Source organism: Antedon bifida, chromosome 8 (genome assembly GCF_963402885.1).
Source record: "Antedon bifida chromosome 8, ecAntBifi1.1, whole genome shotgun sequence".
Lineage (NCBI taxonomy): Eukaryota > Metazoa > Echinodermata > Crinoidea > Comatulida > Antedonidae > Antedon > Antedon bifida.
Window position 1 is genome coordinate 23,532,948 of NC_136233.1, and position 23,708 is coordinate 23,556,655.

The window sequence follows — 23,708 nt, forward strand, 5'->3', positions numbered from 1 at the left end:
GTTAATCACTTCTACTTAAACACCCCTGGATTAACTTAGGACCAATCATTAGCTCCATAAATGATGTAATTGACATATGCTAATGAACTGAGCCAATATACCCACAAGTTTCAGAAGAGCCCAGACACACCTCACAGCCACTTCTCCAGAAGCAGACCTACACACTCACACCTCACCGACAGCATCACCTAATCCTCTGTTCCTTATAGTTGTATATTGTACTGAATCATTATTGTATCATCAAGTATTATTGAATAAAAAATATATGTGTTACTACAGTCAAGCGAGTAGAGTTTTCATTACAAGTCAGAAACCTCATAACACTATATTACAATATGGCCCAATCCCATCATGACAGACGATAACCTCAGATCCCTGTGAACTATATTGTGAACTTCTTTCTGATGTTCTTTAGATACAAAATGAAGATACTAATGCAAACATTATTGTTTTAGGTGATTTCAATGGTAAAATTGAAAATAACATCACACAAGGAGATGATAATTATAATGGTAATGGTCTACTAAATTTTTGCGAGGATAGTAACCTTACAATATTAAAGCCCCCTTCCCTACGTTTTTTAGATCTAATTTAACATCACAAACTATATTTAATGTAAAAATAATACTATATGGTCCTATTGCGATAATTTTTTTCGTCTTTAAACGGTTAAAAATGTGAAAAATAAGTCGATTCTAATAATTATAGCGGCCCGCTATAAATCCCAAAATGCATTGCGCGCGGATTGATATTTTTGTTTTTCACCTGTAATTCGCCCACTTTTCGATCGATCGTGAGGCAAAAACAAATGGAAGACTCCTAACTTTTCAGTGAAAATACCGGGTTTTCCCCAACTTGTATCAACGGAGTCTGGCAAAAATAGAAAGACAATTAATGCAGCAACTATACAACGTCAGGCTAGGTATATAGCTAGCGTACGATGTTCGTACGTTACCGATGTTTACCAGCTAGGCCTACAAAACTAAGCCTAGCTAGGCTAGGCCTAAGACCGTCCACGAGAGGTCGATCGCCGCGAGCTACTTAGGTAGTGCATTGTTTCTCACTTTTTATCATAATTTACCATAAAACGTACATTTAAGACAAGGAATGACATGGTTTAATGTTTTTAAAGTGATATATATGTATTATTTTCCAAAAAACGTCCAAAATTGCAGGGAAGGGGTCTTTAAATAGCTCTAATAAATGTACTGGAAAATATACATGGACAAAAGGTGACCATACTAGTATATTAGAATATGTACTTGTTTCTCCAAATGTATATATCACTGAAAAACTTATAATTGATGATCTATGTATATACCATCTTGGTAGTGATCACAACTTATTGTTATTGGAATTTACCGACAACACACTAATGATAAAATAATAAAATAAATATTAATGATACTAATATAATAAGTTGGAACATAAATAGACATTTACTAAGTGGATACCTTTCCAAAATAAAATGAAAAGCAAATTTTTTTTTTTTGCAACAAAATGGAGTACGGTATTTAATTTTAATAAATCCAACGTTATTGTAACTGGACAACGCCTTAATGAATATAAGAAATGGCCAATTGGTAATAGTTTTATTGATGAACTAATGATAATATAAATATCTGGGAATGTTTGTATCAAGGAAACTCTCTCACATAGATGAAATAGTTAAAAGAGAGTAATGGCATATATAAAATATTATAAATGTACAGGAAGAATTTACTACTATGGTGCTATCCTCTGGAAATCAATCGGATACCATCTAGAAATTATGCAAGCTGATGGCTCTGTGATAATAACAGCTCTGTGGATACAATTTATAATATTCAACACCAAATGGCCATATACTTATTAAAGGCATCCAGATATGTCGCAAAGGAAGCCCTATGGTGAACTTGTCTGGCAATTTATTGAGTTCGTCAATACAATCAGATAGTTAATCCTGACATACTTTTATAGGTTAAAAAATATGGAAGAATACCGCTGGCCAAAATTACTATTTTATAGAGCTCTCTTTATGTTGTTTTATGTTTTTAAACAACTTGTATGTACTTTTATTTGTTGGAACATCTGTAAAAAATGACACGACGGTGACAAATATTAAACACGATAGATAGTTTCCTCACCGGCACGCGTGACCGATTCCTCACGAATTGTGGCTTTATAGTATTAGACCTACGCAGATCAATGAAGACGAATTCTAAAAGTTGGTTAGCTGTTTATTCAGCAGATTATTAGTTTCAAGATGAAATTTAACACTTCCAGGAGTTTTTACACATGACAGAATGTCGTTGTTGGCATGCCCCCTCTACTATTACGACGACACTTTTTTGAACTGGGATTGCTTTGGAGTTCGCCCTCAATCGATCGATAACACTTTAGTACGGGGCGCAAACATACGGACACATTATTTTTGGACTCATTTAAACAAACCCACTTTGTGTTTTGTATGTAACTAACATTAAGGTCGAGGGAATGTACAAAGAGGAACCATTTTTAAATATATTCTTTATCCACTTAGCAACGAAATATTTTTTTCCTGTTTTATAGGCCTATAAATAATATACCACTAAATACAGTAAAACATTGCGATTTAATACTTTGTTAAAACTGTCACTGTCATAGTCGATTGAAATGGTAAAGTACATGTGACGATACACCACTACGACGTTTATTTTTTTGTATTTATTAATTAATACAAACGTTGAGAAGCAACTGTCAGTAATATAGTTTATTTATTTATTTATAGTTTATTATAATCAGTAGGGCCTCCCACACTCACAGTAATTCAGTTTATTTTTATATATGTTTATATTAAATTCGTTCTTTCTTTTTTAATAGCCTACCTTATTCATTTGTTTTATTGTAATTGATTGATTGATTGAAAATAAATGTTTACGTTGGTTGATTGATTGATTGATTATATCTCACAGTAAGAAATTCAAATGGCGACCAAAAGTGGTTAATAGGTACAGAATTGTATAGTAGTATTGCAATACTATACAATACGGTTTTAGGTTTATTTTCTAAGGGCCCATAAATTTACCTACTTGTGTTAAACCTTAAACCATGGTTAAACCAAATAATTTGGAATGTTCCATTCATCGAAAATCAATACATTTGTATAAACGTATATTAAATCTATCAAAATAGTATTTTTTAAGAAAATCGGCCTGTCTTAAACATTATGATACTGTACTCGAGCTGTTCAAGCGGTTTGCAGCAATCGTAGGAGGAGATAGGAAATTGCGAAGCATCCTCGTATTATTGTGTGCAGGTATTTTTCAAGAGGACATCCAAAAACAAAAATGTATAATCAAGGTCGTTAGATTGCCTCAGTTTAATTCTTTTAATAATAATAATTGTTTTGAGAAAATTTTAGAAATTACAACTCTAGATGGCTGTAAGTGCACTAAGCTAATAATCAACATTACAGAAAGTACATACCGTAAACATCGAAAAGAAATTTTTAGTACCCTTGGGTGAGCTTAATTCTTTTCAAGATGTGATTTTTTTTTTCAAGATGGGCTTCTTTTCGAGATTACTTTTGCAAACCAAAGAGAGGGGCTTCTTTTCGAAAAGTATGCTGTAAATATTTGAATTTTATACTACAATAATGTAATTTTTTAGGCATTACCTGCCAATTTTGCATTTTGTTATCATAACACCATTTTAAACTGTAAAATAAATGTATGATATTATAAACTCGATCACATTATCTGCATCACAAGTTATCTGGAAGTAAATCACCTAATTGTTCCTTTGATATCCAATCGTCTATCTCGAAAAGAAGCCCATGCTATCTTGAAAAGAAGCCCAATGGGCTTGATTTCGAGATGGGTTTCTTTCGAGATTAGGCCTACTTATGCAGACCAAAGAGGGTGGCTTCTTTTTGAGGTTTTACAGTATGTATAAACATATTGAGTGACCCCTCTCCTCTTCCCATCCCAATAAAAAATATATATGTTGGGCAGAGACAATAGGGAGCTTTTGCGTAAACGTAAATTACGGTAACGGATTACGTCAACATTCCTACTAATTTGTTTTATACAAGCAACATTTAATAATAACTGGTACTTGATATAGCGCATTATGCTGAAAGCCTCAATGCGCTTTACAAAGACAGAAAATTTTGAAAAATTACAAATTAAAAAGGTGGGTTTTGAGGAGAGATTTGAAGACACTGGTGGAAGTAGCCTGGCGGATTTCATTTATACATTCCTAGCATTTTTAATTGTTTATAAATACAAATATTAATAAAATGATTTCGGATCAGGTGCCGTTTTCGGCGGTTCAGGGACGATTCGGCCCTGAGACGATTCGGCCCGGGACTATTCGGCCCACTTTTGGTGGGACGATTCGGCCCACTTTTGGGCCGAAACATCCCACTTTGTGGGCCGAAACGTCTCACTTTAGACCAAATTCATATTCATTTTTTTTTTTATTTATCAAGTTTTTAAAGGTGTTTAACAATCCGTATTTTATTGATATTGACAAAGTTGATATAATATATATAATAAATTACTAAAAAAACGTAATTTTATATTCAATTTATTACTTCGAAAACCTTGTTTATTTCGTGCATTCGCCAAGCGGCCAACAGAGGGCGTAACTTGTTTACATCGTTCGCGTGACTAAAAAATGATTATTTTCGACAATGTTTTCAAAATGTTTGCTTTATTGCATCTTTATCCCTAGTAGTGCTACCCCATAGTCTCTCTGAAAATAAAGTTTGGGGAAAAAAGCTTATTTTATGCTTATAAATGCTTATCAAAGCCGATAAATGTAAGTGTGCCGAATCGTCTCAGGGCCGAATCGTCCCGGGCCGAATAGTCCCGGGCCGAATCGTCCCAGGGCCGAATCGTCCCGGGCCGAATCGTCTCAGGGCCGAATCGTCCCGTTACCGTTTTCGGCCACCTCGACTTATATGGACTATACCATTATTATGATAGGGGTGTGGTGTATTATGTTTTATGTAGAGAAGGGTGTCTATTGAATGGTAAGACAATACAATTGTTCTGTTATTTAACCTACAGTACAAACAGCCGAAAACGGCACCTGATCCATGATTTCAATTACAATAAAAATATTTGTTAGTTTTACTATTGAGTAACAATACAACAACATCATCAGATTCTCGACGTTGAGTGACATAATTGCTAGTAATTGTCCCAAACTGCGCCCCGTATATAATAGGCAGTTCGCGTAAACTCTTTTTGAGTAGAGACCTAGCCTATGTCGGCTTACATGCGTGTTTTATTTTTAAAGAAAAGGCTTGATTTGGAGAGGCAACGAAACGGTGTTTTATCTTGAATGCTTGATTGTTTATGAATGTTGGTAGGCCTCTTGCCTTACGTTTTAAGTTTTAGTTGGCTATCAAGCTAGCTAGGGCTAGGCTAGGCCCTAGGCCTAGTAGGCCTAGCCTACTTCTAATAGCTAGGCTAGGTAGGCCTAGATTCAGGGACGATTCGGCCCTGAGACGATTCGGCCCGGGACTATTCGGCCCACTTTTGGTGGGACGATTCGGTTTTTAAAGGTGTTTAACAATCCGTATTTTATTGATATTGACAAAGTTGATATAATATAGCCTAGCCTATATAATAAATTACGAAAAAAACGTAATTTTATATTCAATTTATTACTTCGAAAACCTTGTTTATTTTGTGCATTCGCCAAGCGGCCAACAACAGAGGGGGGCGTAACTTGTTTACATCGTTCGCGTGACTAAAAAATGATCATTTTCGACAATGTTTTCAGTCTCTCTGAAAATAAAGTTTGGGGAAAAAAGCTTATTTTATGCTTATAATAAATGCATATCAAAGCTGTAAATGTAAGTGTGCCGAATCGTCCCGGGCCGAATCGTCTCAGTCAGGGCCGAATCGTCTCAGTCAGGGCTGAATCGTCCCGCTACCCTAGGCCTAGCCCCCTAGGCTACTACTACTAGCTAGGCCTAACTAAGAAGCCTGCCTAATCTGGCCGTAGCTAAAACCTAGGCCCGTCGTGTAGTACTTTAGTATCCAGTATGCCTACTCTAGCTAGGGCTAGGCCAGGCGGGATCCAGTCAAGGGAGTATGGTCGAAGCGGCCGCCAACCAATTTACATAAGTATCGAATCTTTATACAGTTATTGCAATAATAATAATTTACGTACGGTATTGCCGAATCTTTATATCTCATTTACATATACTGTGCTATCGAATCTTGTTTTTTTTAATGATTAGTAATAGGGTGTGTTATACATTAAGTGTTATTCCATTGTAATACATTGTTTGTGTTTTCAATAAAGCAACATGGGGACGAAAACGCGACCTTCTACAGCACTATTCCTGGTTGGCCGTGTAGTTATTAGCAGAAATTCGCGTAATTAATTACCGTACAGACACTTGCATCTTATTTTAGTATTTAAAACTCATTTTAAATTGCTCAATATTTATATATATCTGAAGGTATAAAATAATTTAGGATATTAAATAAATAAATTGATGTCATCATGTTATTCTAATTAAATTATGATTGCGAACACTACTAGTTACTTTACTAATTAATTAATATACAATAACAAATATATAAATCCAAAGGCAAATAACTGAAAAAATGACAATGCTGTGGGTATCAGTGGCTGGATCTCAATGGAGATACAAAAAAAACGAAAAGCTAAATCAAAACGATAAGTAAAACAGCCAGAAAAGTTAGCAGAGCTTTCGGGCAACACTAGCCCTTCATCAGTGCAAGTATAACAACATGAAAGCCCCAGTGGTCTAATGGTTAGGACATCTGCATATCAAGCAGGCGGTCCGAGTTCGAGTCTCGGTTGGGGCGACTTTTTCTCATTCTCACAGATTTTCTCATCTTTATCGTTTCAAATTAATTAATTAAACTTCAGTATATCACCGGGCGGTTTCAAATTAATGTTCATTGCCTAATGTGTTTATATATACAGTATATTGATATACTTTATTGAAAAAATATATATATTATTCTTAATATTTGGCTTATTATTTTATATTAATATACAATAAAAATACCACAATGTATTTTATTGACTTTATTAAACATATATATCATTTAGAACAGTTAAAGTAAGTAATCATCGATTCGTTTAAAAGAACGTATCACATTCAATCTGTAAGAGAATAAATTACATAATAATGTAGATTGTTATTTACGTCGTCCGAGGTAAAGAAAAACTGTCAAAACAATGACAATCAAAGATTACAAAACAACGACAATCAAAGCGCACACAGCGTTCCATACAAATTACCGTTATTGAACTAGCGGCCGCTTCGACCGTAATCTCAGTCAAGTCACCCCTTCTTCGCAAAGTCACCCCTTCTTCGCAAAGTCACCCCAACGCAAAGTCGTCCCAATGCAAATTCGTCCCAACGCAAAGTCGCCCAATTGAAAAGTTGGTCAAAACATTTAAATTGTTTTAAATTCAAATATCGTTTTTTATTTATTTTTTATTGCTAAGTATGGAAAATATTAACACTTTGACTGCCAATGGAAACACAACGCTTGACTGCCAAACACGAAGATCTACGTGTTTCGCGTTTTTTTACAAAATCCGGTAGATAGGTTAATTATTGGTATATACTTTAAATATGGACACAATATTCGGTCTGGACCGTCAATATTTTACTATTTGAAAGTAACTAATCTGGTTACGAATGACTGTCAAAATGGTACCTGTCGAAATAACATACATACACCGCGCATCACAGTAGCGCGTAGAGCGATGGCTTGGCGCATTGTGTATCGGTCGCGCGCTAGCTATGCCGCCGAAGCATTACAAAGGTTTTTGTGGATTGGCATGTTTGTTATCTGAATAAAAAATATGAAGTCTTTAATTTTATTATTGTATGTATACCCTTGTTTGGTGTTTCACTGTAAGTGACCGAGTTTCAAGCAACCAACTTGTTTAGAAATGGTATGGATATTATCATCAGTTTACTAGGCTAGTAATAGTGTCTTTACTACTAGCCTATGCGGATTTTGGCGAAACATTGATGCAAGATTTATGATTTATAAAATGTAATACATTTTTCGATAGTGATAACTTGTTTTTATAGGCCTATCGGTGCCGTGTAAGTAACTTTTTCGTTGTTTGTTGATCTCACCTGGCGATATTTTCATATTGTGATGTCTTGCACAAAATCGCCAATATCTCGACTTTCTTGTGCGAAACCACGAAAAACTCAAAAGTACGATTTGAAAATCGTTCTTGGTACCTTTGTAAAGCTAAAATCTTTATGATTATTTGAGTCTAAATTACATAAATCAGATCACATACATAGTTTCAATCAGCTTTAATAAAAACATCGAATTGGGCTAAAAACGCTGGCGGTGGCAGTTTCTAACTGGAAAAACCTCTGGCAGTCAAAGTGTTAATCATTCATGGTGTTCCCACCTCCTGATGAGATATTTTATATAGCCAATTTAGATATACCGATGTATATACTACACTGTATTGTAAACATTATTATATATGCATTGTTACTTTTTTTACTATAACCTTGAGTATTCTAAATTCAAGAAAATAATGGGAAAAAAAGAGAGTAATATGTTAATATGTATTTGTAATAATTATGATGAACAAATAAATGTGGTAGATTACACCACAAAAGAGAAAAAAAAAAGTATGGAAAATATCTTGCCAAACTAGTTAGAAAAAGAAGTACTGTAGTAGTATTCTCAGTTAGGCTACCTTTGATCGGTTTTATTTCGATGTAAAATTAAAAGTTAATATTTTTTAAACAAATTATACATTGCCTGCTAGTATTTTGTATCAATATTATAATAAAGAAAGAATTATGAAAATATGACTTGTAGTTTTCGAAATATAGGGTTTAAAACATCGGCGAAAATGATTGTTTTTAGCCATGAACGATGTAAACATTGCGCCCTCAGTCGACAATTGTATGAACTAGTCATTTTTCATAAAAATAATTATATAAAAAATCACAGTTTTAAGTAATATTTAATATAACATTGTAAAATTCAATAAAATATGATATTACCGGTACTTGTTTATTATATAAGCAAGAAATATTTCTTACAAAAAACGCTGCTCGCTTGCTGACGTAACAGTTTTAAAGATATATATTGTCCCCCTGAAAAATATTTTTTATTTCAAATTTGTCATTTTATTGTCACATAATAGTTATTCACGTTAACCAAACAATTATTTACTTGAAAAAATGTAATTTAAAGCAAAAAATACTTAAATTAATTGTCTGTCAGACAATGGTTTTTGAGTTATAAACGTTTCTTTTCTCTTTTTATACATGAATAAATATTATTTTTTTGTTACAGAAGTGAATAACTTTTGTGTTTGAAGTAAATACAAGATTTCAATTTCTGTCACTTTAGTTTATTATATTGCTAAGGTCAAGTCTGGGGGTCACTTCATGAAGCCAAGATACTTCAAGTGTGAAGTATCCTATTCATTCATTCATCTTTTATTTCGGAAAAAACACATTAGTGTACATTATTATAAATATAACAAATATATATATATATATATAGATATAAACAAAAAAACCTACGCCACATAGTCACGTGGTTAGAACAATAGCTTCATCCATCTACCATGGAACAAAAACTTTACTATTTTCACTTGCGAAAAAATTCTTCATTGTTAATTCGCGTCAACTAATCAAAGGGCGAGAATCCAAAATCGTTTGATTGGCTTACGATGACATCATACGACAAAATGGCGTTTTGGTAGTTGAGCCCGGAATTTTCCAAAAATTATTTTAAAAATGGACAAAACGGATATTTTTCATGGCATATGGGTTGTTACTATGAAATATTCGAATCATAAAGGCCTCATATTGGGATAAAACTGTTTTTTAGCACTTAAAATTAATATTTTAAATTATATACAAGCACATGGTATGTGGAACTATATTATCTTGGTGTAGGAAGAAAAAACATTTTGAGGTCATAAGAGGCTCAACTTCAAAAATAAGGTTGAAAATGGTAGGTCATTGAGCCTTCCGAGGGTTTTGTAGTAAACAAAAGCTATACGCGCTAGACGATAATGATCTTTCCACTATATTCATATTTTTGGTTGAATGAAATGGAAATAAAAATACTTGATCTTATAGAATAATAGGTATAGAAATATTCACTCATGTCGTAATGTCGTATAAAGTACATTTTATAATATGTTTATCCTATTACTGTATACATAATTTGTGTTTCAATTTTTATTTTACAAGTTTCAATGAAGTAATGTGCCTTTTTAAAATCATTTTTAAAAAATTACTTGTTTTGAAAGTTTTTTAAAAGATTACCACTGATTTAAAGTTTTGAAAATGATTTTAAAATTAGTTACCAGAGCCTGCCTACAGTAGTATTACGTATTGTATTTTTACAATTACGAATCTTTCTACAGTATGATGCCTACAAGTGGATACAGCTAATTTTTCTTAATAGTAATACTGTAGTTTTAGGATTATAATAATAAATGTATATTTTTGATTTTAAAACGATAATAATAATAACTAGATTGTACTCCGAGAGTACAAACCTCCGCCTACTGTAACATTCCCCTACATAAAATGTCTCCGGAAAATATATATATATTTTTTTAAATTTTTTTTATTAGTTGTAAGTGTAAAAAGGCTAACTGCACACTACAAAGTTGTGGATGAGAGTTTGGTGTAATGGTTATGTATCCAGCCTCTCACAGTTGAGATCGCTGGTTCAAGTCCCGCTTAGAGTTTTTTTTTGTTTTTTTTATTTTTTTTTTTTTTGGACCTTGATCTTTGACCCTGACCCTTCAAAATTTAACCAAAATTATATGATGAGTCATTGATCATTGTGGCTAAGTTTGGTGAGAATCGGATAAAAACTGTGGTCTCTAGGCAGTAAAATAGTATTTTGTTAGTTGTGACCTTGACCTATGACCTTTTCCCCTCAAATTCGAACTCGTCCGAGCTTTTGGGGTATAGATCATTGTGGCTAAATTTGGTGAGAATCGGATAAAAACAAACATACAGGGGTGAAAACATAACCTCCTTGGCGGAGGTAATAATATAACAATTTATATAGCGCACATATCCACTAAAAGTGCTCAAGGCGCTAATCTAATTATTATACCTAATTGTAACTGAGGCCTCACTGGCCACTTCTTTGAGTTGAGATAATACACGTAAGAAAGAACACGGAAGCTTGTAATCATGCAACAATCAAGATATTTTATTTTGTAAATTCTCCATATACAGTAGTGTAACTTCTTCTATACGCTGGAATCATCTCAACTAGCCACACTAGCCAGTGAGATTCTATTATACGTCGACGTTGCCTGGCATTTATGCAAATCAACCCAGATACAACAATTACGTAACTGTTTGCTAGTTTACGCATACTGCCGTTACACTAATAAATATCCTCATAATCAGGTGTTTATTGAATTTTAAATTAAATAGTGAAGAGGCACGAAATACGTACACAGTTGTACGACACACGCATGTCATCATTATTACAATTATGTACCTATTTTTTAAATGGAACCAATAAAAATTAATTGATCGAATACATATGTTCTAATTTTTACGACATATTTGGAATATGATGCAATTTTATAATAGATAATAATGGGGTTGCCTTTCCGGGCTTATATAATCAAATGTTCATTGTAATACTAATAGTAAAACTGAATGTTAATTAATCAATTGTTTTACGTAATTTGTTGCATATAAAATAAAAGACACATACGTACGTAGCCTACGTTCCGTATAAAATATTTCACATTTAAATAATTATGTAGTCTTAAATGACCACCTCTCGTAAGCAACCACCTCTATTAAACGACCTACACATCCTGTAAGGAACTGCTTCTCATAATCGACAACCTCTCGTATTAGCAACCACCTCTTTAAAACACTCCGCTTCGACCACCTATCATAAACAACCACCACCTCTCGTAAAAGGACCGCTTTTCATAATCGACCACCTCTCGTAAGCAACCACCTATCGTAAATGACCACCTCTAAAACATGCAGCACCTCTCGTGCCACAAAAGGCAAACGAGAAAATATTTGAAAAAATAGATGCTTACACACTGTTTAATACAGTAGGCTGGAGCAACTGTTTCCATCACATTTAATAACAAATGTTACATAATGTAAATTTAAATAAATCCTTCCTAAATACTGTACGGATCTTTTCCGACAAACTAATAATAAACTTTGATCAAAAAACACTTTCAAACGAAATGAACATTTGGTAATTCGGTACTCTGAAAATGCCTCGATATAGTGCATTTCTTGTGTACTGTGCTTTGGTGGCCTCAGATATATACCCTACAGCTGGGTGAATAACTCAATGTAATTTAGTATACAGTGATTGCAGTAATCGCCGTGTCTATAACACAAATCAATAAAACGCCAAATATGCCACATAGTTTTTTTCGGCCGTGTACATACAAGACATTTCATGTTTATTTTATGCCTGTGATTGTGAAATAATAAAAGAACACCATGTTTCTCATTTATTTTTATAGTTTATACTGCATACCATTATTACAGTATATAAAAAACCTTCATACGCCCCTCTTGAATTCATAAATAGTAGTAATTAAATTCTTAGCTCTTTCACTATGTACAGTAGGCCTATTTACACTATAACTATAATGCTAGCTCTAGCCTACTCTTCTTAATTAAAAAAAGTCAGGTGCGTCGAATCCATGTCTAGCAACGGTTGCATCTTTTTTTTTGAGAATTAAGGTGGGTGGCTAGCCACCCTATTCACCCTCTAGATCTGCCACTGTTAAGATCATTATCAATAAAATTTAAAATTACAAAGAATGTCAAATAATCAAGTTCATCACCTGTCTTACTAGGAAAATGCAGTAATGAAAAGATAGATTCAGTACTCATTTAATAATGATGTTGAATAATAAAGAAATGTGTTTGTAGGCTGCTGCCTGCAAGCTTCAACCAGAAACAGATATGAAATACTATTGTTTGAAGGTTTATGTATATTTAATTTCTTAAGAACTGTTGAGTTTCTCAACATTTTTATCAATACACTTTGATCATCCTTAGAACTAAATATCATGGTGTACCGCAAACTTTATATAAAAATGTGAAATACTGTACGTATAAACATAGTTCACTTAAGTTTCTTATAAATAAGACATGCATAGAAAAAATAAAACAAAATAAAATTGTAATTGCAAAAAATGTTTATCTTTTCACAGGCACTTATTTCAAATATGACATTAAAAGATATTCTCTATGTTTTCATCATTGGTATCACAGGTAGGTTTACTGTACGTATAGTCATTGATTCAGGCCAGACCTCAAAATTGGCGAATATCAATTATCATTTATGTACACACACAAAAAATTATCTGGTTTTCTAACATTGAAAAAAAAAATTTTGTAGCTTTAAAGGCTAGAACAATAACAATAGAATTGTTGTATCATCACGATATTATTGTAATATAATCATGACGTTAATTGATTATTTGTGTCAAAATATCATTTATCATAAAAGACATCATAAATGGTTATCCTATTCTCCTTTTTTATTTTATGTATGAAAAATTCCTTAAAACTCTACAGTAAACATTATTCATGTTTTTCCATTATATTATAGTTTGTTTAGACATATGTTCTGCTGTAACGGTGACTGTTGATGACTTAGATGTAGCTGAAGGATCTGAAGCAAGAATAACATGTAACATTGTACCAGCTAGCAGTGGAGCTGTTCCTACTGTAACATGGTATAATGTTACCAATGGGGCAAATGATTTAATAGCAAACTATCAGGGTGGATTTGGAACAGTAGAACCTGGATACAGTGACAAATTTAGTGTTGAAAATGACATTACTCTTGTAATTACCAGCACTCTCAGAAGTGACAGTGGAACATATCAATGTAATGCAAATTTAGTTGGAGATAGTCCATCAGTTGATGATGATATATGCACTCTGACTGTAAATTGTAAGTACAGTAACCCCTTAATTAGGTGTGGTACATAACTTGAGTCTCGTAATTCTCACAAATTGAAATGCTGTTTGTCAATAGGATAGGACAGTCAAAGGTTTAAAGAGGAATCCTAGTTTAAAATTTCTCTTATCGTTCCAGTCCTTAACAGTGTATTAAGTGAAGACAAAATAAGATATGTTGATAGAAGATTAAACAATATTGTTTTTACTCATTAACTTACTGTATTCTTTAAATTATACCAAATATTGCCTAATAATATAAATTATCCTTAAATTTTATAGATTTAGATAAACCCGAAATTAACTTTTTGACACTTGTAACTGAAGGAGATGAAGTTGTCATGACCTGTGTTGTGGATTCTAGCCCAGAAGCTATGTGCAACTTTATAAAAGATGGTGATGTACTACCACATGATGGTTCATGTACGTTTACAATTCCATCAGTGAGTCGTACTGATGGAGGCAGTTATGAGTGCGAGGCGGATAATGGTGTTGGTAACAAACAGAAAAGTGACAATAGAAACCTAGAAGTAGAATGTAAGTAAACTTTTGGTTTATTTCAAGTAGATCACAGATTGAATGTTTCTAGAGTAATTTTGTGCTAAACAAATCAATATCAATCAATACCGAAAATACATATTTGATATTATTTGTCTAAACCCTGCCTCCTAGTTTGTATGTACTAAGTGTGTCCAAAGCCTGTAAAAATAATTTTTTTGCGAACGTCCTTTGATAGGCTTGTCCTTTGATTTGACAATTTGTTGTTTTCTATATTTGTTTATTGATTTTTATTTTCTTTTGTAGTTTTTTTTTAGTTTGTTAGTTGTTTTTTTAACCCCGAGACATTTGATAAAAGTTTTCAAGTTCAACTTTATTTATACAGATCAACATAATTTTCAAAAGCACATACAAAATATAAAATAGCAAAGACCCATTCCCTACAATTTTTGTCGTTTTGTAAAAATATTATATTACTTTATTTACAATTACATTATACCAGGTCATTCTATATCTTAAATGTACGTTTTTATGGAAAGTTATGATAAAAAGAGAGATGCAATGCACTACCTAAAGTAGTTCACTGTGAATGTCCTCTCGTGGACAGTCTTAAGGCCCATTTCGATCAACAATAATTGATAGATATGCAAGTGCGGCTAACCAATTATTGAAACAATTTGTTCACAAGATTAACTAGATTTGAACTGGTCACTTTGACGAGTTAGTTATCCGCACGACAAACGCCACGCCTACTAGGTCCCTGGATAAGTTGTTTACCATAATTTAGCGCGTAGTTAAATTACACGCACAGTAAAATAGCCAATCACAACTTAGTCTTATTTGGCCTGTTACATTATGGCAATAGGTAGGAAATAAATGATTTGGGCTATACCATTCCATTACAGTCAGTATAAACAGTAAAATCTGTTTACATATTACACACAGTGTAGAATAGGTGAAAGTACGGGACCCGCCATTTATTCCAATTTTTAACATCGCGACGGTATCAAAATGAAACACTAAAATAGCAATTTCGGAAGGATATTATCTCAGCAACAACATATTAACGTGAAGAAGAAATTTGGATACGTAAAATATAGATGCGCGCTCTTTTAAATGTGATGAACTATGACACAAAATATGAAAATACGACTTTTTGTTCAACTGGCCATATGATGACGTCACAACATCTGATTGGCAAAATGTTTACATGAATTCGTATCTACAATCCAATAGCTTCCAGAAAACGTTTTAATCATGATTACCGCTTTTTATTCTGATGAGCTATAACAGATTGAAATTTACTGTAAAGATGAAAATAAGTGACCCACGTTATTTTCATTTTTAGGCATGATGACGTCATAAAATTTAAAATATTTTTAACTCATGCGAAAGATAGTTGATTGGCCTAGATAATATAAAAATCTGGGTTAAAATGGAAAACGGATAAGTGGAGATGCGATCTATTAAATGTGATGCGCTATGACGAAAGATACAAAAATCCTATATTTTATATTCGCATGGCCATACAATGACGTCACAATGTTTGGTTAGCCATATTGATGCATGATACGATATCTACAACTCATCATCTTCCAGAATACGTAATAAAAATAACTTTTACCGTTTAGTTTAGAAACTACGAAAAAAAAGGTATACTTTTAACAAATTTTGACGAATTTTTAATTTTTTTCATCAAAAACGCACATAATTATCCAATTCGACGTGCCCATATGACGTAATTTTAAGTCGAAATTGTTCAAAAGTTGGTAAAATTCTAGAAAAGGCTGGAAAAACATAAATCATGCGAAAAAAATTGCGCGCACGTGGGAATTTTTTACATGCTCAAAATGACATGAAACGCGTAGAAAGTTGATTAGAAATTGATTTTTCGCATTTTGAAATTTTGAACGCATGTGCGCACGTAACTTCGTTTGAAACATGTCATTTTTTTCCACAGTCAGTTAGCGCAAGATATAACTTAAACTTTTGTTAAGTTTCAATTTAAATTGTTATATGGTTTTCGATCTATGTTAAATACGCGAAATTCGTAAAAACGCGCGTATGTCTTGTTGTGCAACTCTGACGTCATTCACAATAGCAGGTGCACAATTTCACGTAAATGCCCACATGTTGACAAAGTTATAAAATGTTATGTTTACATAACATGAGATACTTGAGACCCAAATTGACAGAAAGAAAGAAGAATACAGAAAAAAAAAAAAGATGATGAAACAGGACAGTTACAAGGAGTTATCCGCTGAATGCGGATAACTAATTACTGTAAACTTACTTAACTATCAACTAAAAATGAAGTCTTTTCCTTTTATCCAAAAAAATAAATTCATAGAGAGAAAAACTTTATGTTTTTGTAACTTGCGTTACGTAAATTAGTGCTTTTGTTGAAATCGTGTTGCTATTTTCTTCATATTTTCAGAAATATTAAAGAAACTAGATTTAATTCGTCACTATGACGAATTATAGGTTATATGCATTGATTTAAATAAAGATAATTGATTTGTAAAAGATATATTGATTGATTGATTTTCTCAGAATCTTAATTATTTTTAATATATGATTGGATCTTGCTAATGCAAATACAGTAGCCGGTACCACAATCCGATCAAAGATCCCTCTGCGTATATTGTCATAAACCACATTTGTTACATAATAATAAAGACATTTAAGTTACTTTTTATCTAGATTTCATTATAAATCGTGTGTATAATCTATACACTAAGAAATACAATTGAACAAACAATACGAATAATAAAAAAAAATCTTATTTTGTTTTGGTAACCCAAGGTGAGGCTCGATCTCGGTACTTGAATGCCATAGACACGAGCATAGACCACCGAGCCATACACAACTGACTAAAACTTGTAGAAAGATTCTTCCATGTATTTACTATTCAGTAGCCACTTTGGTGCAGATAGATTATTACATACTGCAACTGAATAACTTGTTACTATGATGACATCTTTAAAAATTTTAAAAAATGATGCACTGTCAAACTATATACTTTTAACTTTAATATATGAACTTCTTAAGAAAGAAAGTTAATGTTAAGTTTGTTATTTCGGCCTAAGAAAATGTCATAATTTGTTTGATTGTTGAAATTAATTTTTAAAAATTTAATATGCAATTAATGATGACTTAATCAACTTTTGTTCTCTTAATTTGATAATAAATCATACATATGATACATACACTTCAAGAAAATGAAATACAAAATAGGTGTTCCCCAGCATTCTGACGATCTATATTAATTTTAAAATTGAGCATATTTTCACCCTTTTGTTAACTTATACGTACGTAGCCTGTCACTTTTGACGTGCTCGTATAACGCAATTTCAAGTTGAAAAGTGAATAAAATATGATGATGTTATTAAAGAAAGGTTTTAAATCAGAAATCGAACAAAAAGAGTGTACATTAACGTTTAACGCGCAGTGCGCGTGCAAAAATCTGCGCACTCATGGCAATTTTTTAAACGCTTAAAATTGCCTGAAACGTACTCTAATTTCATCGAAAATAAATTTTGACAATTTTGAACATTTTAAGCGTGCGTACGCAAGCGTTATATCGTGGGCCTAGAGTCAGAACTGACGTTTTGAGAAAAAGAGGTTTCAAAGTTTGATTATGTCTTTACAAATCAAAAAATCTAGGCTAAACAATAATGCTCAAGAATTATGTTACTAATACTCAGTCAAAGTTGATGTTTGGGCCTCATACTCGTTCTTCCCTTGGGTGGGCCAAAAATGGCGAAAAATCATCAAAAATGGACATAACCAGTTCTGGTCGAGAAAAAAAATAACACAATGGACATAATCAAAGTCAGACATAGTACTATTTTGGTTCATTTAAATCACAAAAATTCACCAAAGAAGTGAGAAACAACTTGAAAATGATAATACGGAAGGACAGCATGGACACCACCGCTGCATACAGGAATCCAATGTAAAAGATATGTCTATGTCCCACAAAAATTTAAAAAAATCATGCCAGAACTGACCATGTCCCAACATAGACAGTTCTGGCATAAATCAAAATCATATATATGGACATAGACTTAATTTACTTTGTCTAACGCCCCCTATTTTGAAGGGAGTGGACCTACAGTAGTCACTTCTGGCAGAGAAAGTATATCCAAGAACTAATAGAGGGTCTAACTCATTTTTGCTCACATTGGACATAGACAGTTTTTGCACCAAGCCCACGATATGCGCTACGCACGTAATTGTATTGCCATATCATGAAATATGACCTGACATTTATGAGTACCAAATTTTGTTTAATTGTGATTCATGCTTATGAAGATATGATTACAAACGTGATTTCATTAAATCGTGCGTAGACCACATCGATTCCTGGCCATAGGAATATACTCTGAAAAATTGACTTAGCTAGATGAAACTGATATCAAGATAATTGACGGACAAAATAGTGCTAAGGAAAGAATAAATAAATAAATAAAGAAATAAATAAAGATTGTGACAGAATCAAGATGATAATGCATATAACCTAATTACAATAATTTATTTTTCATAGAAGTGTAACTTACAGTATATGTAATGCAGGAAAGGTATAGAATTTATAATACTTTGAGAATGAGATTTTCAGGTCATGTCCATTTCTCATGGAAATGCCCATTAGAATAACTGTGTCTAAAGTTGTAGGTATTTGAGCTATACTAAAAAAAACATATTTACAAGATAAGATAATGTCATGAAAAATCAACTGATGTCTTACTTGTATGTAATATTTCTGAAAACAATGATGTTCGTTTCATTGGTTGAAATCCATATTTACATACCGACCACCCCATTAAGGCCCTGTTTCTGCTGCCAAGAAAATACCGTATTTTATACGGTATTTTTGAATACCGTATTTATACCGTATTTTTTTGGCAGCAGAAACTGCGCTCATAAAAAAAATACCGTATTTTGTATACCGTATTTTCCCCACAAAATTTGTGGATAAAATACGGTATTTACAAATTTATACCGTATTTTTTTTACCCGTTTCTGCTGCCAATAAAAAATACCGTATTTTTTTTGACCTACGACATAAGGTCAACATCGTGTTTTTATTTTCTGTCGCTGTCAGCTGTTTTACACACGTGTATAGATATATTCTGCGAAAATGTGGAGCGAAGACGTCACAGTATTTACTATATAAATCTGTGTGGGGAAGGAGGGTGTGGGTAAGCTAAATGTCCGGCCAACTAAAAGGTAATGAAAGGGACAACCACATTTATAAAGACATTTCTAAAAAAATAAAGCAGGAGTACGGAATAGACTGAAGAGCCTTCGAAAGCAGTACAACATTGCAAAAGACAATAACTCGGTGAGGGAACGAATTACTTGTCCCCATTACGATGTTTTCTGTGCTCTCACAACATCTCTATCACTAGGGCTAGCCTGTTGAAAGTGAGGCGTAAAACTTCTTTTATTGCGACTTTTAATTATCGACCAAATAAATGAATGGCAATTTGGGTAAAAAGAATGAAATTTAACACGACCACCCAAGAAGTAGTGTTAGCAGAAACGGGGTACTAAAAAATACGGTATAAAAAATACCGTATTTTATACCGTATTTTGAGCAGTTGCAGCAGAAACAGGCCCTAAGCTAGTTAATGTGGTATGATAAGCTACGTCATTGTTGTCTGATATTTGTGGTAAATTGTTTATAAATAATAAATTGTATTTCACTGTTTTTCAGTTAAACCTGTTGCTAATGATGATAATGATATAAATGATCAGATTGTTTTCCCTGGTGAAACTGTTACAATGACATTCAGTGGAATAGCGAATCCCCCAGACCTCACTTATCTTTGGACTACTGATCTTCCTGGAAACGAAGATGCTGTCAACAATGGATCAATATTTACAGTAAAAGTGTCGGAATCAGAAGTTGATGATGCTTCTTATTTTGTTAATTTGACAGTTACAAACAGCATTGGATCAACAACTTATTCAGCCAAAATCACAATATCTGGTAAGATTTTTGTTTAATTTTAAAATTTCATTTATAAACAAATACATATAAATACAGTAAAACTTTATACAGGAACTGGGAAATTTATTTTGTACAATGGTATGTGTGCTCTAATTTTTATCTTCTATCTATTGATTACTTTTTGTCAGTTTGGTATTACAATAATTACTTTATTTTATAAAACACTTCTTATATTCGTGAATGGTTAATTACTCATCATGTGTCGTTTATTATCTTGCATTGAACAAAACAATGAACGAATGAGCTTTTTGTAAAAATGGTGATACTTTTTGCCGTGCACATGTAGTGCACGCGGTCAATAACTGTTCTACTCTGTGTCCAGTATTGGAGTGCTGCCTTTTTGAATGGCCTAGCTTCCCAGCCTAGCCTTGGACGATGATCCAAGATTGAAATAATTGAATAAAATTTAGTTTAAAATAGTAGGAATGTAATGAATGTTCTGTATTCGTCAAATGAGTGAGAATATTTCATTCATTGATAGGTGTCTGCTCAGTTCTGTTCCACCTTGTTAAATACAGTAGACCAATCAACTTTCAACTCATGAAATATTCTCACATTCCAATGTGTATTAATTGTTTGTATATTAAATTGTGACAAAACCATAACACAATGTAGTTATTCTTAGTGGGAATTTGAATGATTATTATTGTGTTGGCTAAGTTCAGTATTTAGTACAGTATTAATAACAATATTTTCATAAAATTATAAATGCAAACAAAAAAAGATCTCTCAATTAAAATAACATATTGAAATTGTAAAACTGTTTTTAGTCCCTCTCAGCCACATATCAACTCAACATTGATATGTATTTGTTGTCATTTCTAATTACTAATGAATATTTTTTTTGTAAGTTCTGAATCCATCTAGTTTACATTGCATTTTCATAGATCCTTGTTCAAGTGATCCCTGTGACAATGCTGGAACTTGTACAATAATTAATGCAGAAAACTACACTTGTACTTGTACTAGTTATTTTAGTGGACCAAATTGTGAAAGTGAGTTTTTCTTAGTGTTAAAATATGAATGGAAACTAACAGTAAAGATCATTTTGTGACATTCAGTATAAAAGCACTACTATAACAATTCCAAATACTGTAGTAATTATTTCATTACCCAATAGACTTACTGCTGATGTAGTTTTATAAATATAATTTTGGTATTACATTTTAAACAAACATGGATTAGTATGTAGATTAATTGTGTTTACCTGAGAAATAATATAATATATTTCAAAAGAATTGTGTTGGATTATTTTAATTTGTTCCTTCCTACATTTTAACACAAATTTTGTTGAATAGTGTGTATTTATGCAAGTGGTTGTAATTCAACTGGTGGGTACATAGATATTGATGAGGATGGAACTTGTGATTGTATTTGTGACACATGTCAAGAGTTTAATACAAACACACATCAATGTGAAAGTGAGTACAGGAACATGAATTTTATACTGAGGAGAAATTCAATCACATTTTCTGAATTTATGTAGAATTGTTTTTAAACTTTAAAATGATTATTTACTATAATTTAATAGACTTTATTGAGTAGAAGTCTAAACAATGAAACAAATCTATAATAATTAATTTAAATGAATATAGGCCTATAGAATGTATTATAAGTAGTAGAAGATTTTGGACCACAGTCTATTTTTGAGGTGATCAGTTTAGTATCCTCTTTATTTTCTAAACTCTAGGATGAAAAAACATTCAACATTATTTAGAAGGTAATTAAAACACTATACATTGCCCTTCGTTTATTTAGGTGATAATCGATGTCAAAATGGAGGGACATGTAGTCCAGTTTATAGCTCTTCTGCTAACTTTACTTGTGAATGTCCACAAGGTTTCAATGGCACTTTCTGTCAGGATGAATATGATAGTGAGTTTAGTCAATTCATTTCACACAAGGTTTTATTATTTTAGTTTTATTGTTTTATGTTGTTGTTGTGTTGCTTATTTTGCATTTTTGTTTAAATTGATCTAACTTTAAATTTTATCAGATTTTACCAAACCGTATACTTTACCAAATATTTTACTAAAATGTTCTAATAACTCAACTACCCTTTACAAAAAATTATTTCAAGGATTTAAAAAAATATATAAATAACAACATCCACCTATACAATGTTTACATTTTGATTGTAATACAATTTGTTTTGAATTTGTATTTATTATCTAAAAGCACACACGTAAAATTGTTCACATTATTTATCTGTATGGCTGTACTGTAGCGTTTCATTTGTTCTTTGCTTTTGTAATTCATTGTCAACGCAGACCTGAGTAACCTCTATTTGTCTCATGGCAAGTGTAGTGAAAAAGTATATAAAACACAAACAAGTTTAGTCTATTATAGTTGATATGATCTTAAAAACACTTCTGCCAGGCACTAATTAGTAATACTAGCAATGCTAGCAATACTTGGTCAATTATTATATTGAGTATATAGTTTTATTTTTTTCTAATTATTTTGTGGGTAATATTTTCATACAGTAAATCCATGTGACCCCAACCCATGTCTAGGGGAGGAAATCTGTAAACCTGTCCAGGAATCAGCAGATGGATCAGGTTATGAATGTGGTTTGTACCAGATATTTTATGTATCAAGCATTTATGTCATGTCATCCATTTAATGCAACCAATACAATTAATATTTGAAAATGTTGCTAGCTTCTAACATGATATTAACACCCCATCATCAGTATCTTTGCTTTTGGGAATTCTGCGGCCCTTATGTTCTGCTTGATTCATATTTTAAGCCAATAGCCACTTGAATAATTAACAAACATTATAATTTAAGTGAGGTTATTGTAATCTATAATACATAAAGAGGCCTCCAACTTTATCATGATTTTCCATGATGTTATGTTAGTCTAAGTTGTAAATTTTGCCATTTTTAAAATATAAACTATAAAACAAGTCAAGCATACACTTTAATTTTTAAAATTTATGAATTGAAGAATTGAAAAAAAAGAAATGCATTTTTAAATCATAATATCCTAACACACTTTATATTCAATGAAATGTGTAGATAGATTTAAATATTGAATAAAAGTAAAACATTCATTTTAACTCTAAATATAAAAGCACAACTAATTGAAATTCCAAAATCTCTAACCAGTAAATCAATTAAGATTGAAATTGTTGTTTCTCAGAAATTACATGTAACCTACAATGTAGTAACTTACAATGTAGTAACGGCAGTGTATGTCAGGTTGTTAATGATACACAGATG

The 23,708-nt window shown here is 32.3% G+C and overlaps 1 protein-coding gene across 5 annotated transcripts in view; it reads left to right on the forward strand.

Annotated features, from left to right (window-relative positions):
* Positions 1-23,708, forward strand: part of LOC144849908 (uncharacterized) — a 95,774-nt gene that overhangs the window by 43,356 nt on the left and 28,710 nt on the right. For 3 of the 5 annotated variants that reach the window (XM_078707018.1, XM_078707021.1, XM_078707022.1), the window contains exons 1-9: positions 5,211-5,337; positions 13,210-13,270; positions 13,611-13,958; positions 14,246-14,500; positions 20,184-20,459; positions 21,368-21,475; positions 21,779-21,901; positions 22,239-22,355; positions 22,967-23,053. In XM_078707018.1, the coding sequence (XP_078563144.1) occupies positions 5,332-5,337; positions 13,210-13,270; positions 13,611-13,958; positions 14,246-14,500; positions 20,184-20,459; positions 21,368-21,475; positions 21,779-21,901; positions 22,239-22,355; positions 22,967-23,053 (1,381 nt within the window). In that variant the 5' untranslated portion in view covers positions 5,211-5,331. Of the gene's footprint in view, positions 1-5,210; positions 5,338-13,209; positions 13,271-13,610; positions 13,959-14,245; positions 14,501-20,183; positions 20,460-21,367; positions 21,476-21,778; positions 21,902-22,238; positions 22,356-22,966; positions 23,054-23,708 lie in introns of those variants that run through there. The other 2 variants (XM_078707019.1, XM_078707020.1) reach the window with 2 other exon arrangements.